This window comes from Thunnus thynnus, chromosome 6 (assembly GCF_963924715.1).
Source record: "Thunnus thynnus chromosome 6, fThuThy2.1, whole genome shotgun sequence".
Lineage (NCBI taxonomy): Eukaryota > Metazoa > Chordata > Actinopteri > Scombriformes > Scombridae > Thunnus > Thunnus thynnus.
In genome coordinates, this window is record NC_089522.1 from 18,237,974 (window position 1) to 18,256,229 (window position 18,256).

Consider the following 18,256-nt stretch of genomic DNA (forward strand, 5'->3'; position numbering starts at 1 on the left):
ATGATTATATGATATGATTAAATCATGGAAGCAATATTGGTGGCATATCCTTAGTCCCGCTGTGATACTGATTTCAACCATTTTACCCAATCCTACTTGTGACCTGTTAGTTGTATGCGAACAGAATCTGTTGACGGTCACTTTTAAAATGTAGTTGCCTTAGGTTAAGCTTCCAGACACATTCTGCTTTTACGATACCTGTACTGACAAGTTAAACCAGCTTAGACTACTGGGAGTTGAAATTCCCACCCAGACCCAATAACAGCACTGACAGGAAACACAACAGAGGAGACTATCACAGATCTTCACAGGTAAGCACAGCTGCAACCTCTTCCTGACCACAAATTGTTCTCTCTTTTTTCCATGTTACTCTCCAGGTCCTGCATTTATCTTACTTACTGCACTCTCAGTGGGTCCAACATAAGAGTAAAATGTAAAGATAAAGGCAAAGTGCAAATTGTCTTTTTTTTAAGATGAACTTTACTATATTTCAATTATTGAGTCAGTTAATCAAAATGACTTTTATAAGCCATCATTACTGAATATCAAGCACTTCAGCAATAGTCTGGCAATAGATGCAGACTTATAAAATAATCTCCGACTGTTGACATCGTTTCAAACTGTGATTCTGGTCTAAATATTTGTCCAAAATTATGCTCAAAGTCAAGCTTATTCTGTATCATTCTTTTGTTGTGACTAAGGTTATTTTCCATTTTACCCAGGTAAGAAAAGATGATACTCCCTCCTAATCCTTTCAAGTTTTATCTCAATAGACATGGACAAACTGTGCACATACATTTCACAGAAAAAAGAACCTTTTTATAAATTTGAAAGAATATATTTAAACATTTAGAATAGCAAGGGATGTCTCAGAAAGAGTCTATATACTCAACCAAAGGTTTAGTGAGCAGAAAATTGTATCCAGTGATATAGACTGGAAAGCTAATTTTCTAGCTAATGGTCTGACCAAACAGGTTAAAAGTTGAGGAGTAGCTGATGTGATTCTTCTTTACCTTTTTGCCAGAGGGTCACTGACAAGCAAAGCTGCAATGCAGCATACCTCTGAGACAGCAGCCCTGTAATTTGACAAGTGTTAACACAGAAATGTTATTTACATTCTCTGGTAGTGAGCTCAGTGTTACACTGACCAGACGCACAGTAGATTTGTTTACAGCATTTGCCATTTACCCAATACCTTATTATAAATTCCTTTTCTCAGATTGTTGGACCGACTTCCTTTGACTTACTGTCCATTATGATCGGGTCAGTACCTACAGAAAAGGAACACACTGAAGTAACAGAAGAAAGTACCACAGGTGGTACATGTTTCTTTAATCTACCATGTATTCAGTGCTGTAGTACAAATATTTACAAATATCATATATACTATATACTGTATATACTCACAATTCAGTGACATCAATCATCACTAATCTTCTAAAAAGAAAACACATTAGTGTGTCCTTTAAAGCTTCATTTGTGAACACTGGATATTTCAAATGCTTCACATTTTATTTCCTTGTTTTGCTCTCTTTGGCTGTCTCAGAATGGAGAACAGTGTCAGATCCAAAACAAGCTGGTTGGCTATTTTCACAAGACCTTCTCCATGGCAACAAAGATTCAGACAGTCTATTACTGAGTGTGGACATCAGACAAGACAAGGAGACGCAAGACCGAGCTTTAGTCACATTCTACAAGAGAGACAACGTTCAGTGGGCGTCGCCACTTCAATGCAAACTTCAAGGTAGACACCAGTATATTAAATAGCACTGCTGTAACTGTTTAAAAACCACTACATTACCCAGGTAAGTGATTTATGGATAACAGCATGTGTTTCTCCACAGGTGATGTTGCAACAGGAAGTGGAGTGGACCGCCACATGATGTCAACAGTGATTTTCAAGCTTACAAGTGGATTCCATATAAACTTAGGTTAGACACAACAACACACACACACACAAACACACACACACACAGTGTTGATTGAGCCTATTTTCTCAGTCTACAGACCATTATAATCAATACCAACTTCAGACAATTAAACTGTAAACCTTGATCCTTAGAAAAATCTTATTTACCTATGATGACATAACATACAGTGGGTTTGAAGTGAACGTGTTACTATTATTATGTCTTAGTCTTGTTCTAATTTCAGTAATAAGATTGTAATTGCTGATTTAAGAAATAAGTTGCAACTTGTGTTACATTCTTGCCCCTTTTTGGTGTAATCTCTACTAAAAGATTTGTCCCACCTTACTCTACCTTCAAGTTAATTTAGCAATAAAATCAAGTACAAGCAGAGCACACAGGAACAATCCAGGAAACTGGCAAACAGTGCTTTGACCAGATCAACATAAGCTCATCTGTATTTGAAACCTCAAAGAAAGATTTTATGTCATTATAGAGAGTAATTCTCCTCTACTGTTGCAATCAGTTTAGGTTAAATGCAAAAGTACTGCAAATAAGACAAATAATAAGTGTTAAGTAAAGTTTCTATTTCTTCATAAGGACAAGGGTTAATATGATATTCATAATAATGATTATGGCAATGAATATGAACATGAATTTGAATACAGATGTCAATATGGTTGGGATTATGGTTAACATTACCCATCACAGCTTATTAGATATCAGGTATGTATAATTAAGTATAAACAATCCACACTTATCATTTTACACCATTTATACTGATGATATTAGGAGATAAATTTACTACATTCTCTGATTAGTCTTGTCCTCTAAATCTTCCCTTAATCCTTCATCTATCACTGTTTACAGGAAATGCAGCCATTACCAAAATCTTCGAGGGTGAGCCTGATCACCTCATCCCCTCGGTTTCAGATGAACTGCTTGACAATAACATGTTCACTGTAGCAGGCCGGATGATTGGGCATTCCTTCTTGCGCTGTGGGCCGAGTTTCCCAGGACTCAGCCCGGCCATTATTCACAATCTCTTTGAGGGTTCGTTGGAGACTACTCCTGTGACAATACAAGACTGCCCTGACCTTGACATCCGTGACGCTGTGAAAATGGTGAGAATTGAATTTAACTGAGGTAAACACATGAAAAATATGTAGGCTTACATTTTCTACAAACAGGCTCCATCAGTCACTGGAAGCCCTCAACATAAAACTGCAATCAGTTTAATTTATTCTATGTGTGCCGCACAAAAAAATGTTCTCCATTATTTTTTATTCCAGCTTGATGGAGATACCGAATTAAAAGAACTTGACTCCATCCATCAGCTCTGCCTGTCGTGGAAGCTCCCTGCACCAAATGCCACCAACAGGAAATGGCTGTCTAAAAAACTTCTTTTGCATGCTGTAATGTCAAACTGTCTCTATTTATTCTACTGCAGCTTCTCAAATCAAGTTACTTCATCCACACTAGTGCTGAACACAGCGAATCCCCTATCATTAAATATTAGATATTATTATTTTACTATATCCTTAAAAGACTGTTCCTAAGAGCATTCCCACATCTTTATTTTACTACATTTTTATTTAGAGTAGAGCTGACAATGATTAGTCAATTAATCAATCTAGTCGATCACCAGAAAATGACTCGGCAACTATTTTGACAATTGAATAATCATTTTAGTCTTAAGGAAAACTGCTAAACTTGTGCTGGTTGCAGCTTCTAAAATGTGAGAATTTTAAACTTTTATGTGTCATACAGGATAGTAAACTTAATATCTTTGGACCTTGGGCTTTGGGTATTTTACTGACAAAACAATTACTCGATTAATCAGGAAAATAAATGGCAAATTAATCAATAATGAAAAGAATTGTTAGTTGAATCCCTATTATAGAGACAAATGTCATAAAAAAGGAAACAGACATTTTTCTACTGGTTGCTGACCATTTCAACCATTAACATGATACCCAATAGTCACTGCAAAGGTCATGTTGCTATTCAGATATATTGTCATAACCAATAATGGAGTCGAGATCTGCTCGTCAGCAAGGAAACAGAGTTCAGATTAAAGGTATATCAGAGTCTGTTTCCTTGTCAACACAAGCAAAATATGAAAAAGTCGATGTCGATGAGTGGGAGGACCGCTCCAACAAAAAGAGCATTGGTTTCTTTCCAGTTTATGTTTGAAGACAGTTTCCAGTCCCTGTTGTCACATCCATCATTAGTCCCTCTGCACTGTCATCCGCAACAGAGTCAAACAAAAACAAGTTTGCATGACTGACCTTTAAATCTTCGTCATTCGGCTTCCAATAATGTGAAGCCTGGCTTTTTGTTTTAAACTATCCATACAACTATCCCTCGGTTATATCTCAGATTTTCTATTAACTGTTAACTTCTTATCTATTAACTTTTTTTTTTGGCATTGTAAAATCAATATGCTCAAAACTTTATGGCTACTTTAATAAACTTTCAATTCACTAACTTCATTAACTCCCAATTTAAAGCAACAGAGAGAAGATATTGGTGAATTGTTTTGTGTATATTATGTCTCTTTTATTATTGCAGGTTATTAAGCGAACAAGATGTCAAGTCAATCAGTTCCGAAGAGGCTTAAAAGAAACAGGACTGTGGCCACTACTCATTCACAGAGGAGATGTGATCCCAATCCTGTTTCCCAGGGAGTCAGAGGCACAAATCACACCTCAGGTACTGAAGCATCTAAGAGTTGTTAAATGCTACAAATAACTGTCACTTATTCAGAAAGGGTACTTTGGAATTTTGACTATTGTTCTCATGGAACACAACCGAAATCTACACATTGAAGATACACTCCCTGATTTGTTACAGCGACAAAATGGCGCCCCCTAAATTCAAAATCGTACAAAAAAAAACCAAAATCTGGATACTCCTAATGTTATGGTTAAATTTGAAGATACGTCGTGCATAGGGCTGGGTATAGTTTAAAAAATTACAATACCAGTACCCTTAAAGTGATACCGATACCAAGAGAGTACTTCATTCGATACCCAACATGCAAATGGAAGCATTCAGGTGCGTAAAATGCCACCACTCCGCCCCATCCAAATGATTTTTACACATATACATTTTGAAAGTGTTCAAATTATTAAAATATTTATTTTTGTGGCATCTCGGCACGCTGAACTGCCAACTTGGTCAAATACGCTGCGCTCAACTTCACCACCACTGACTGTATGGGTTGTAGCTGCTGCGGTAGTGGGCCAATCACATGTCGCTTTAAATGAAAGAACGCTTATGGTGATTGACTGTGAGCAAAACCATACAAATCATTTTTCTAGATCTGGGTACAAAAAGGATCAAATGCAGGTATAATTTGACCAGAGAAGTTTCGATACTACTTGGTACTGGGTTATTTCAGTCGATACCTTAAAAGATATTGAATACCAATACCCAGCCCTAGTCGTGCAGTATGTTTAGCCTAATTACTTTTGCTTTCAAGTTATTGTCTTAAATACAAGATAACTAAAAACTGCCAAGGCATTCAGATTCTTTCCATTGCTACTGTAAATTGCACCAATATCAAACACTAAGAAGATCAAAGATTATTTTGGACTCAGTTGAAGTTACATGTGATTTCAGATGATCTTTGATTGCATCATATGGCCATCATCTGTAACCGTCATCTTTGAGAGCTACAAAGTCAAAGACGATGCCGAGTGTGATGTCACGGATGTATCCAGAGTATCTGGCTACTTGAAAACATTTATTGAAAATGGTATGTATCAATATTATTATTGTGATGTACAGTACTGTGCAAAAGTTTTAGGCACTAAAAGTTTAAAGCTACTGTAGCATGAAGTCTGTTTGGTACGTTTTGTGTTGTCTGATGAGCTGCTATTTAACACAGCATCTCCAGCTGAGCTAAAGAGCCTCATAAAGTTCTGGACAGGATGGGAGGTGCCAGCCACAGAGATGAAGGTGGAAATAGTTGAGGCAATGCTTCCCACAGCTTTAACATGTTTTGAGAAGCTGAGGTTGCCGAGGCATTACGCAGCATACAAAACATTCCATCAGGATTTGAGTGCATGCATATCAACCAGCCACAGTGGTTTTGGCTGTGCCTGAAAGGCAACATCGCTCACTGTAAATGTATGTCAGTATGTGTGTGACTGTAACTGTATAATGTGTATAATAAATACTTCCTTTATTACCTGTCTTCTTATTACGATTCTTGATTTGCAGCTCTCATTGTTGGATTTGCTACACATTTGCAGCTTTCATTGTTGGATTTGCTACACATGGTGACCACATACTACAGTTGTTGTAGTATGTGGTCACCGGGGCTGTGGCTGAGAATTACAGTTTCTAATTACAAGTGACAGCCTGAATGTACATAATGTTACATAATGATGCACCAACATCCAGTATCGCACACCGACTGTCATTATCATCTTTCCTGCATGTTACTGATATCAGTTTATATATATAGCTTTCTAACACAGTTGTAAGAACTAATTCAAATTGAACTGAAATATGTCTTATTGATTAGTCGACCAACGGAATATTAATTGGCAACAATTTTGATAACTCACTAATCATTTAAGTCATTGTTTAAACAAAAATGCCAAAGTCTATGGAATATTTTATTTACAGTCCCCCTCCACTCAAAAAAATGTTTTGCTTATTGCTCTTCAGTTGGATGTTTGAGCGCTTATATATATAGAGCGCTTTCAAAGGTACAAAGATGCTTAACACAGAAGAAGAAAAAAGAAATCTATATACAAAACACACTACAAGCAAGAGAACACACTAAAAGTACATTAAGTGGCAGAGGACATTAAATCAAACATTAAAAACGTTTTGAGTAGTTAATGGATTTTTCAGTGGGAGACATTTTGTATCCAGCAGTTAAACCTTTTAAATGAAAAATATTTACATATTCATAGATTACGGATTTTTCCATGAGGGAGGGTAGATGTAATTTTAGATGTAACTTTACGAATTTTAACAAGGTAATTGAAGTTTTTTTTTTTATGGAAAAACACATCAGACACAAATTATTATTCAAAGCAGAGTATCTTTGTCTTAAAATGTCCGTAGGGGAACTTCAAAATATTGTCTCATTTTTTATCTTAGTCTTCTATAATAGATGACAGACAAATTTGGGTCTTGGACTGTTGATCTGACAAAACAAAGAAACAGATTTTTCCTGAGTCCCATCTTTTGACATTTTAAAGGCCAAATGATTAATCGAGAAAATAATCTGCAGATTTTTCAATAATGACAATGATTATTAGTTGCAGGCCTAAATTTAAAAAACAACAACAACAACAAAAACATGTTGGTACTGTTAATGCACACCCAGTCTGCATGAGGAGTCATTATTTGCATGTGTGTGCCTTCTAGCTTTTGTTCTGGTGGTCAGTACCCACAATGACCACATGATGGCAGCAGAAGTCAATCATTGTAGAGCTGAATACCATCTCTGTCCACATTAACAAGCAGCTCCACAGTCCATCTCTCTTGATGCTTTCTCTGCCATTAAGCATATTTGAGTGACCTTTAGCTGCTAGTTCCTAAAGGCCGTTTAAGGTTGTGGTGATAAAGTACAGAGGCTGGAATTACTTTAAGATTGCGTCCCACTCAGCTGACTATTTGACTCTGATTACCTGTTAAAGGTTAACCTCTAGAAAGAGATAAAAGATTGTGTGATGAATTTGCTGGCTCATCAGATAAAACACAGAAAATAAGAAAAATCCGAAGTTCATTCAACATCATTTGCGATGCAGACAGCTAGAAGGTTATTATAATGCATCTTGTTCCACTTTTCTCTCAGAATTCACCCACTTTCACCCACTCAAGTACTGCTTAAAGAAATCTAAGAGAATACTAGATTATGTCTTGTAATTCAAGAAAAACAATCTTAATCTCAATCTCAGTGATACAAGGCAAGTATGTTTAACCTCATCAGGCAATTTTAGTAATGGCAGGATGCTTCAGGACAGAGACAGACAATCTAAACACTGTAAAACAGTTTCAACAATGGGGAGTTCATTCAGTAGCCTAACCGTTAGTTGATTGTCCTGTAAATCTCTCTTATAGCACAAAAGTCAGGTCTTATGCACGTTAAGTACAGGCTGCAACCAAAGAGAAAAAAATTACTATAAAACGGGGAGGAAATGAATAACATACCAGACATTTTTACTATTTAACATCAGCAAGGATATTAATAAATAAATGAGAAAAAACACATTCCTAGCTGCCTTTTTTTCTCTCAGAGGCCTGTACTAATCTGAAACAAAAGGAAAGGGAAGGGAGAAAATGCCATTAAAATGTAGAAATTTGAGAATTTGCTCCTTGCACAACTTTAACTTGTACTCAGCGTATGGTTTATCTTTCTTTTCACTGTTTCTCGCTCTAATTCTTTGTAGGTATAAACTATTTCTCCAGTGTAAGGCAACACACAGCTTTTCAATCCAACTCCACCCCCCCTTTCTCGCTCTCACTCTCTCACTCTCTCCCTCAGCCAGTGAGTCAGCTCCTCTGTTCCTCAACACACAACACATTTGCACAGTGAAGCAGCAACAACAGAAGCTCCTCCCTTCCAGTACATCTGGACCAGTAAAAGAGTAAAAAGGCACATACCAACACTGGCAGTACTGTGTCGCTGGACTAACTAGAATAAAGTTATACGACTTGTGTTAGTAAGAGAATTTACCTTTCTCTTACAGACTTTCTCTTGCACCTCCACCACCTAACTTTGGACCACTGGCTTCCTGAACACACCCTACTGCTGCATTAACGCTGCTCTGGGAGATCTGGGAGTCAAACCTCTACCTGTCTATCATCACTGACTGACTGCACCAACTAACTGCAGGTAAGACATGTTGATATACAGGATTACAGACTGCTTTAGCTTCCTGATTTCTGTCTGCCTCTTGCTCTACCTAATTTCCTACTCTGTCTGTCAATGCATTATCTTTTCGCTAAACTCTGTTCTCTTGTTTGAACAGCTATCGTGCATTTGACTTTGCAAAGAGGCATGACATGTTAGTTTGGTTTGGGAAGCGTGTAGCTAAACAGCAACACAATGGGGAACACGTATCTATAATGCAGAGCGCTTACGTACAAAAACAAACAACTAATCATATACAGCGTGCAAAGATCTTTGTGCTCTCTGGTGTAGACAAAACAAACAAAGTGTAGAGTTTGATATAAAATGGCATGCAAGTCTAACTGATATCGATCGCCGCCATCAATCATACAGATGTCACATGCTGTCACATCTACTTCATGAGCGGACTTCCTGATGTGAACTAAATTTCTCTTCTTCTTCTTCACTCTTTTATTTGAGCATTCTTTTACAATTGTCTGCCTCCCCCACATGTCTGAACTTGCAGGTTATCAAAAACATTTCTCTAGAGCTGCCACTATCAACCTGTACAAGAATTATTGCTCGAATAAACTTAACAAATACCTGGATTATTAATGTAGTGAAAAAACATGAATATTGGTTGAAGAAAAGCTTTAATGTTTAACTATTATTTATTGGGACAGCTGGGAGGGGACTTACTGAAACAACAACAGTCATAAACCTTGTCTTTCTCAAAAGAACTGCCCTCATTTTATATCTGAGTTATGGCTCTAGTAGCCTTTTAGTCTCTAGTTCCTTATAACCTTCTCTCACATCTCTATGCATTCCCCTCTTTGGCAGACTGACAGCCCTCAATCCTGTCAGGCCTGTGAGATGACTTGTCATGACAAGTCAGAACAGCCCTTATTTGTACAAATCTAAATAATATTGACTAACTTTTCCCCTCTTTTCCTCAGATAAAAGTAACATATTATTCACCTATTCAACCTCTCTCCTTCTGATTTACATACTTTGTCTTGGAGTCATCTTCACAACATGACACTTAGCTCATGTCCAAGTTTTTACCTTCTACTTCTTCTGCTCCTCGCTGACGTCTTGCCTCCAAAAATTGCTGTGCGATGACATAAAAGAAAGTTATTTGAGACTTCTGACTTAGCATTTCAAGTCACATTTTCCTAGTTGGGCTGCTGGAAAGCTCTGAAATATCTGTCAATGCCTGGAAAAAAACCCCATTCCTGATATTTCAGCTTACTTACTGGCACTGTAGTTTCCACAGGATGTTAAAATATTCAAAATGCAAGGCTTTGTATAAAATAATCCTGAAAACACCAGTTAGTGTCTGTGTGGCTGTAAATCTTAATTCTCCCCAGAAGACCTTTATTAATCCAGGCCTTTCACTTTTCCCCATGTTTCACATTCTGCCTTACCACTGCTGCCCTGAACCTTACTTGGATTAAATTCTGTGGTTGCGCTAGTTGCTTGTTGTTTGCAACACTTCTCTATTTTTTCAATTTCAATTTTTGTCACTTTATCTGATCCTGACCTCATATGTCACACTGACAAGATAACAATTCAAGCAGATCTACAAGACAGCAAAACAGAACAGTTGACATCTGTTCAAAATAAAGCCTCATAAGCTCAAAGATCAAGCTAAAACAAATAACTGATTTTACATTTCATTAATTAGCTTACTTTTGTTTGTTTGTTTGTTTGTTTTTTTCTCTTTTAGTGGAAATAGTGACCAAAATGAGTCACTCAGAGATTATAATACTGCTGACATTACTACAGGCTTGGAGGAAGACCTGAAATGCTTGGGTTAGGGTTCGGGTTAGGGCTGAAAAGACCAACCCGTTCTCATTCATGCATAGGCTAATATTTACACAACCCTGGAGATTTTTTTGTATCTTTATGATTCTTGGTTTTGGGATTGTATACCAGCATCAGCATCTGTTTTATTAGCCAATGCATGCATACAAAGACTGTGTCTTGGCCTTTACTCCCATAAACACAACACAGAAGAATAAAAATAGACAAAAGGTAATAATAATAATAATGAAATAAACAAATATTAAAATTAAATTGAAATTTCAAAAATCTATTTACAGAACGGAATAGTAACAGTTTTGAAATGGGATAATACAATAATAAAATATTGACTGTACAAAGGAAATATGGAAAACATAGATAATGATTCAAACAACATGCAACCACCATAGCAACAATAGAAAGCCTGCAAGAATCTTCATAATAACTGACAAACTAAACATCATATATATTCACTGAACGAAGATTATGAAAATAAAATGCACATCTCTCTCTAGAGATGTTATCAAAACGCATTGTAACTATCTTAAAATATTGCATTTTCCACTGAGAATAGATGGAATGGTAGCCATTTTTTTTGTTTGAACAGACAGAAACTTGACAGTCACATGATGTGGACACATGCCAATAGAAATAAACAGGCCGGCCAAAAAAAACAGGCATAGGCTAATACATTTTGCACTATGGACCAACGCAGCTATTACACATTTTGATGTGAGACTGGTTGTCTTTAAATAGCGCCCAGAAACAAGACTAGATCAAAACCTAGTATATTGCTGGACTGTGAATGGTCAATGTGCGAAATTGTGGCCAGTTTGTTACAGGGATAGTCAGTGAATTCTATAATGTGAATTCCTGGATATTAAATGTTCATCTGCAATTTTCTGTAGTGGTCCGAGTAATATTTGTTGTTAAAGTACTGAAGTAGCATCGCATTGCATGACATGATTAAGCAATGTTTGATTTAAAAAAAAAAGGTTATAAATGCAGTTGCAATAACAATACTTTCCACTCATATCTTGGGATGTTTGATTTGAAAGAGAACTTATTGTAATTTTAATTATAATTATAATTATTCTAATTATCTGTTAACTCCCCCTGCTTTCATTTGTTCCTGTTTGCAGATGTCTGTAAACATATGGTCTCATCCATGTTTACATAGGATTAGCATGCTAAGCTAACAGGCCGTCAGCTGGGTGATGTTATATCCGTGCCGTAATGTCTATTAGAACACCATTAATACAGCTTTCACCTGCCTAGCACGTTATGTTTAATTTGGGGGTGTTGTATTTACTTTTAGAGAGAGAGAGTGACAGAGAGACAATTTGATACAGCCAAGTTTCTCTGGGTGTGGAATATGAGTCAAAGGATCACGTAGCCTATATATATATTCAGACATGCTTTAAAAAAAACAGGAAGCGTGTCCAAGGCTGATAGGAAACGGCCTAACACGTTCATACTCTGCTCTGAGAGCTTAGCTCCACCCTCTGACCAGCAGAAACAGAAGCTGACCCAGGTAGATCTGCAAGTTCAACTTCAACATATTTCCTGCCTAATAACACAACCATACAACCCTGATTGCGAGATACAGTTTGCATAAATAATGTAGAAAGAGACAGACAGGCAGGGAGTAGATTGTGTTAGTCGGGGACAGGGAGGTGGGAGGGTTTACACGGTCAGGAATGTGGATGTGGATACTCGAGAATGGACTGGGAGGGTCACGCTGGGAATCACACTGGGTAGAAACAGGCAAGGTGCCAGGGTCTGTCACATCCTACCAACTTTAAAACTACTCAGTAGGTCACGCTTTCACATTAGTTCCACACTTGCTGTGTCCAGTCTTCAAGACAAGCCACTGCAACAAGAGGGAGACAGACTTTCATATCCAACCAATTAACAAAAAACAAATTCTTCTATTTTTCCAACTGCTGGCTTGCTGGTCTTTAAAAGAAACCACGGAGAACTGGCAGGAGTGAAATTACAGGACCCAGGCCTGGATTGACAAAACCAAAATTACAGGGAACCAAATATGGATCTTTAAATGCTTTTCTAACAAAAAAAAATCAAAAAGAAATATATTAGTTCATTGACATTTTGTTTTTCTATGCAAGGCTTTTTTTCCACATGTAAGTTACAGGCCTTTGAACCAGGTCAATAAAATAACATGAATTGTATGCCTGAAAAAAAAAGAAAGAAAAACTTTTAGTATGCTTTTAGCTACAATCTCTTTCCCATTGTTCACTCTTTTCTACTATCTTATTCACTATCAGCTACTCCTCTCTGAAATGTAGATAATCACCACCCCGGGGTCAGAAATACTTCTCTTTCTTAAGGTGCTGTATCTTTGTGGACAGCCTCTGGATAAACCAGATCTAGATTAAAATAAAGTTTAAAAGTCCTCAGACTAATCACAGTGTGTTTCTGTGTTTCTGTGTTCATGCTACATGTGTTACAAAGGGATGCCATTTGGAGGAGGAAAAAAGTGTGGCTGCTGTCAGAAGACAGTTTATTCCGCAGAGGAGGTAATGTGTGATGGGCGGAGCTACCACAAGTCATGCTTCCTGTGCAGTGAGTAAACTCTCTGTTGCTTCCTGTCATTGTCAAAGCAATCTAACCAAACCAATGAACTCATCATTACAGAAATACTAGCCTAATATGGACTGTTGCTCATCTACTCTTAAAGAAAAATGTACATACACACATGGTTGCTTAAAAAGAAAAAAAAAACATGATAGTGTTGTTGCATTTCACATGCTATACTGTAGTACCTATAAGTGTGTTAAACACATGGTTGTCCTGTATCCAGGTCTACTGAAAATTAGTATATTTTCTTCCTCAGAGACAGATATTTTCCAACTGTGTGTGAAATTTGTATGTGAAACACTGGTGTAAATTAGGGAGTCTTGTAAGAGACTTTCACTCTTGAAATTTGACATTTATTTTTAATAAGTAAGATAAAAAACAGATTCTAGCTAGTGCCATTATAGTTGAGCTGCTATTCTTATGTAGCGTCACATCATACCCTCCATGTTTGGACAGTTACCCAATAGAATAACAAAACAAGATAATTTACTTACACTTACAATAATTGAGAGGTAGATTTTTTTTCCTGCATCTTAAACAAAAACAAAAAAAATCTAATGTAACTATATAAATATAAGAAAAAATACAATTAAAAGAAATGTATTGATAAAAAGTCTTTCTTTGCCTCAACTTGAAAAATGTGTAGGTTCATTGAGTTCTGAGTGGAGTTATTTGTGTTCCTGCGTTGTAATCGACATTCCTGTGATGGAATTTAGATGATGACATGCTCGTTCAATAGAAACATTCCATAAAAGGAAACCGTTAGGAGCCTATCGAAACAAAAGAATGTGCTCAAAAACATGTGCACAGATATGCAAAACAATAATATATGTGTATGTGTGTTTGTGCGCATGCATGTGTCTGTTTGTGCAGTGGTGTGTAGGAAGAGCTTGGACAGCACCACTGTTGCTTCTCATATGGATGAGATCTACTGCAAGTCGTGCTACGGCAAGAAGTACGGGCCAAAAGGCTACGGTTATGGCCAGGGAGCTGGGACCCTGAGCATGGACAAGGGAGAGTCTTTGGGTATTACACATGAAGAGTGAGTAAGACGCAAACACACATGCTTCTAGATCTCTTTTTAGGTTATTAATACACATTTTGTTCTCTCTTTCTCTCCGTCAGACCCGCTCCTCATCGTCCTACCAACAACCCGAACCCATCTAAGATGGCTTACAAGTTCGGAGGGTCAGACAAGTGCCCTCGCTGTGGCAAGGCTGTCTATGCCGCTGAGAAAGTGATGGGAGCTGGCAGTGTATGAAGAATCACACACATGCACGTGCATGCATGCAAAAACAGTCTCGAAAAGACTTTTAAAATTGATTTTCTGTTTATTTACAGGCATGGCATAAAACTGGATGTTTCTGCTGTGCCACATGTGGGAAGAGCCTTGAGTCAACCACACTAGCTGACAAAGATGGAGAAATCTACTGCAAAGGTAAAACTTCACTGTCTTCACTTTCCATACAAGAATAAAGCCAAACCAATACCATACTGCTCCCTGTACAGTAGTCTAAATTACTATACAATCACATTGAAACACTGTATTTGACAACGAACATGCATTCAACACACATTTCACTCATTCATACCAGACAGCCAGTCGTCACTATTAACACAAGACCCAAATCTGCAACTGTGGTTCTGCACTCATCCTCTGAACTGATAAACCAGACCTAATATAAATGTTGTCTTAAACAAGTTGTTGACTTTCAGTTAAACTGCCGTTCAAGTGCAAGTATAATACTATAGATGACGAGGTTTTGTAATTTTAGGTTTATTTTCATCATTTGGTCTCTAAATGTGACCTTAAAGGACAGGTTCATATTTTTTCAAGTCTGTCTTTATAGTCAGGTGTCCAAATGGACATTCAAATAGGTTTATCTTGCCATTATCATTCCTCCTATTCATACTGAGATCCCTTCATAATGCACTTACAATGATGGGGGCCACAAACCACAGTTTGCATTTTGTGCAAAATGTATTTAAAAGTTTATAAGAAGCTTCAGTCATCCAAATTAGTCAAATCAAGTAGATATCTTTCAACATTACAGTCTTTTTTGTGCCAAAGTCCCTCTTTTTGTTACTATACTTCCACTGCAGCCCAACAGCAAAACACAAAGAGGAAATGTGGTGCTAAAAAGATTGTAAATGTGGCAGATATCTACTTGATATGACTGACTCAGACTGCTGAAGCCTCATATAAGCTTCAGATAAACTTTAAATGCAATTTTGCACAAAATGATTGTGCAAATGACACTGTAGATTTTGGCCTGCATCACTTAAATTGAAAGTGCATTTTTAAAGGGATCTTTTAACAGACAGTATGAACAGGAGGAATGATTACAGTGAGGAAAATTGCTTTCAGTGTTCATATGGACACCAGACTGTTGTTTTAAAACAGACTTTAAGAATTGTGAACCTGTCCTTTAATAACCTACACTTACAACCGTGTTCAAGCTCACTCTTAGATTGAATTTTTTATTTAATCTATTATAAGGTAATAGTCATCTTGTTGTAGCTTTACTGTATGACAATCATGTGTCAGACCTGTTTTCAATGCTGATCCAGGCAAGATGTCCCATGTTGATCCATTCAGGCTGCATTTGTCTGAAAGAGATGTGATACAGATAATCCATCACACAGTATTAATGTAACATATACAGTAACTGTTAAAAGAGTAAGACTGCACATCCTAAACTAGGGGAAAACATTTTTGGTTGCAATACTTAAAGGGGACTTGGGCAAGAAAATGAACTGTTATGTATTATTAGTGGCCTGTGAGTAGGTGACTGATTTGTAATGAACACAAGAATACAGCAGAGGGCCCCCTAACACAGAAAGATGTGTTTTTTTTCTTGTTCCTCCAGTCCAATGTTTGAGCTTTACTGCACAGAATGATGTATGTGACACAGAGTTTGACACTAGACGGCTGTTTTCACATTCATCTGCTGAAAGTGGAGAGTTTCTCTGTGCTCACCTTAACCTTTGTGACATTACTACTAGTATGGAGGCCAATATGTAGGATGTGGAAACCTGAGACCTCCAGTGCACAAACACTGTGAAGTTATTGAGAAGTTATTAGACAGTTAAATTAACATTTGCATATTCACAGATTCTAGATTCTTCAATAAGGGAGAAGGAGTTGATGTAATTTTAAGAATTTCTAACTACCTAATTGAACTTTTTTGGTAGAAAAAACAGACGTAAATTATTATTGTATAAAAATAATCATGCAAAAGTAAAACAGAACCCTCAAAGACTCTTCTGTCCATGTGGAAAAATAAGTCACCACTAACTGCACAATAAAAACATTTTATCTATGATTGGTCGATTCATCGATTAGTCGATCAACAGAAAAAAATCAACAACTATTTTGATAATCAAATAATCGTTTTAGTCATTATTTAAAGCAAGAATTTGTTGGTTTCAGCTCCTCAAATCTGATGATTTAATGAATTTTTTTTATCATATATGACTGTAAACTATCAACTTTCATACATGACTTAACCAACAATGAAAATAATCGTTAGTTGCAGCCCTAGTTAACTGTATCCTGTTTCCTAAACTCTCAGAAGAACAGATGCTGAACATTAACTGTTAACTAACTTAACTCCCCGCTGTGATACTGACACATAGAAATAAATGTTGGATTTAAATGTTAGATTCACTCCGGGCAATATCAAATCTTTCCAGGTAGAAAGTACACGAAAATTCCTTTTAATAAGCAACCCACCACTGTGTAACAGGTAAAAAAAAATTTAAAAAGATAACGTTTTGACCGCATGGGGGGAAGCAGTGAGGAGGTCACAAATATGGCAAACGTTAAAGCTTAACTAGTCGTGACTTAGCTGTAATAATATTAGGCTACACGAGAGGCACTAACTGTGGTTAACTGAGGGATTTGATGATGATGTCAAAGCATTTTTTTTTACGTTACCTTTCTTTCCTCCAGGGTGTTATGCCAAAAACTTTGGTCCCAAAGGATTTGGATACGGACAGGGCGCCGGGGCGCTGGCGCACACTCAGTAGAGACCAATTGCACTACCGCCTTCATCCTGCAGAGGGCAGATTGCTGTCAAAAGACATCAGACACATACTGGAAATAATCAATAAATAGATAATAGGCCACAGCTGATCTGTCTTTGCTGTTAAAGCTGGATACAAAACCCACATTTACTAATACTATGGCATTATCTATCTGTTTAAAGCTGCATTGTTGGTCTGCTCTAAGGGAATTTTTATCTTCATTTTCTCTGTTTTTCTCTGCGTGAATTAAAGGATAACTTCACAATTTTTGAAGCCTGTCTTAAAACAATAGTCAGGTGCCCAAATACACACTGAAATAGGTTTTTCTTGCCATAATCATTCCTCCTGTTCATATTGGCCAGTAGAAGATCTGTTCATACTGCACTTACAATATAAGTGATGGGGACCAAAATCCACAGTTCTTCTTCTGTGCAAAAATGACTAACTGTTGCTTTAAGACAGACTTGAAAAACTATTAATGTATCCTTTAAATCTCAGTATCACTCGATCTACAATAGTCTATGTGACACAGTAAATACTGCTTGTTTATATGGTATGCTTTCCAAACAGCACGTCAATAAATAAAATGAAAAGAGGATGATTTTAGTGCCAGTGTTTTCTTCATTAGAGTGAATATTACCTACATAAGGACATGTGAGTGACACTGTGTGTGTTTGTGTGCGCGTGTGTGTATGTGTGTGTGTGTGTGTGCATGTAAGGAATAGGGAAGTGAAGTAGGTTGAAGGATGACATGTGTTAAAGTTTCATGAAATGACAAATGTTCCTGGTATCCATGCCTCTCATAACATTGCAGTGACACATCACACTGCAACACTATGATATGTAAGTACAGTGTCTTGTAAAAGTGCTGGAATTACAGCTTCACTCCACCCACAAAGCTCATCTGCCACATTGGAGCCATGTAACCATAGAGGGTGTGAAGGATGACAAAAAGCTATTTAAATGCCATAATTAAGCTTTCTCTATTGAGACATTAGATACAGAGCAGTGAAGTGAAACTGCAGAGGAATCAGCAAGACTTTGAAGTTTG

The 18,256-nt window shown here is 37.1% G+C and overlaps 2 protein-coding genes and 1 long non-coding RNA gene across 6 annotated transcripts in view; 2 read left to right on the top strand and 1 right to left on the bottom strand.

The window, feature by feature from the left end:
- The window catches only part of LOC137184541 (neuron navigator 1-like), a 108,238-nt gene extending 91,043 nt beyond the window's left edge, over nucleotides 1-17,195 (bottom strand). For all 3 annotated transcript variants that reach the window (XM_067592309.1, XM_067592313.1, XM_067592307.1), the window contains exons 1-2: nucleotides 17,117-17,195; nucleotides 15,727-15,786 (exon numbers count right to left, since the gene is read on the bottom strand). The gene's annotated coding sequence lies outside the window, so the exon portion shown is untranslated. The remainder of the gene's footprint in view (nucleotides 1-15,726; nucleotides 15,787-17,116) is intronic.
- Nucleotides 1,446-6,065, top strand: LOC137184550 (uncharacterized). The gene is made up of 6 exons (XR_010928679.1): nucleotides 1,446-1,744; nucleotides 1,845-1,931; nucleotides 2,778-3,031; nucleotides 3,200-4,622; nucleotides 5,535-5,670; nucleotides 5,803-6,065. It is a non-coding gene; the product is annotated as an uncharacterized lncRNA (long non-coding RNA).
- csrp1a (cysteine and glycine-rich protein 1a) lies at nucleotides 8,438-17,801 on the top strand. 2 transcript variants are annotated; one of them, XM_067592334.1, is made up of 7 exons: nucleotides 8,438-8,532; nucleotides 8,627-8,772; nucleotides 13,051-13,161; nucleotides 14,050-14,218; nucleotides 14,302-14,431; nucleotides 14,518-14,614; nucleotides 17,132-17,801. In XM_067592334.1, exons 3-7 carry the CDS (start codon nucleotides 13,053-13,055, stop codon nucleotides 17,206-17,208), a joined length of 582 nt encoding a protein of 193 aa, XP_067448435.1. In that variant the 5' UTR covers nucleotides 8,438-8,532; nucleotides 8,627-8,772; nucleotides 13,051-13,052; the 3' UTR covers nucleotides 17,209-17,801. The 2 variants fall into 2 exon arrangements, with proteins under 2 accessions (XP_067448435.1, XP_067448434.1); XM_067592333.1 differs by having other exon boundaries at nucleotides 8,441-8,772.
- The last annotated feature ends 455 nt before the right edge of the window (nucleotides 17,802-18,256 follow it).

Coding starts and splice junctions, on each gene's coding strand:
- csrp1a (XM_067592334.1), top strand. CDS start 13,053: ATGCCATTTGGAGGAGGAAAAAAGTGTGGCTGCTGTCAGAAGACAGTT. Junction 14,432..14,517: donor AAGTGATGGGAGCTGGCAGT/GTATGAAGAATC, acceptor GTTTATTTACAG/GCATGGCATAAAACTGGATG. Junction 14,615..17,131: donor TGGAGAAATCTACTGCAAAG/GTAAAACTTCAC, acceptor TCTTTCCTCCAG/GGTGTTATGCCAAAAACTTT.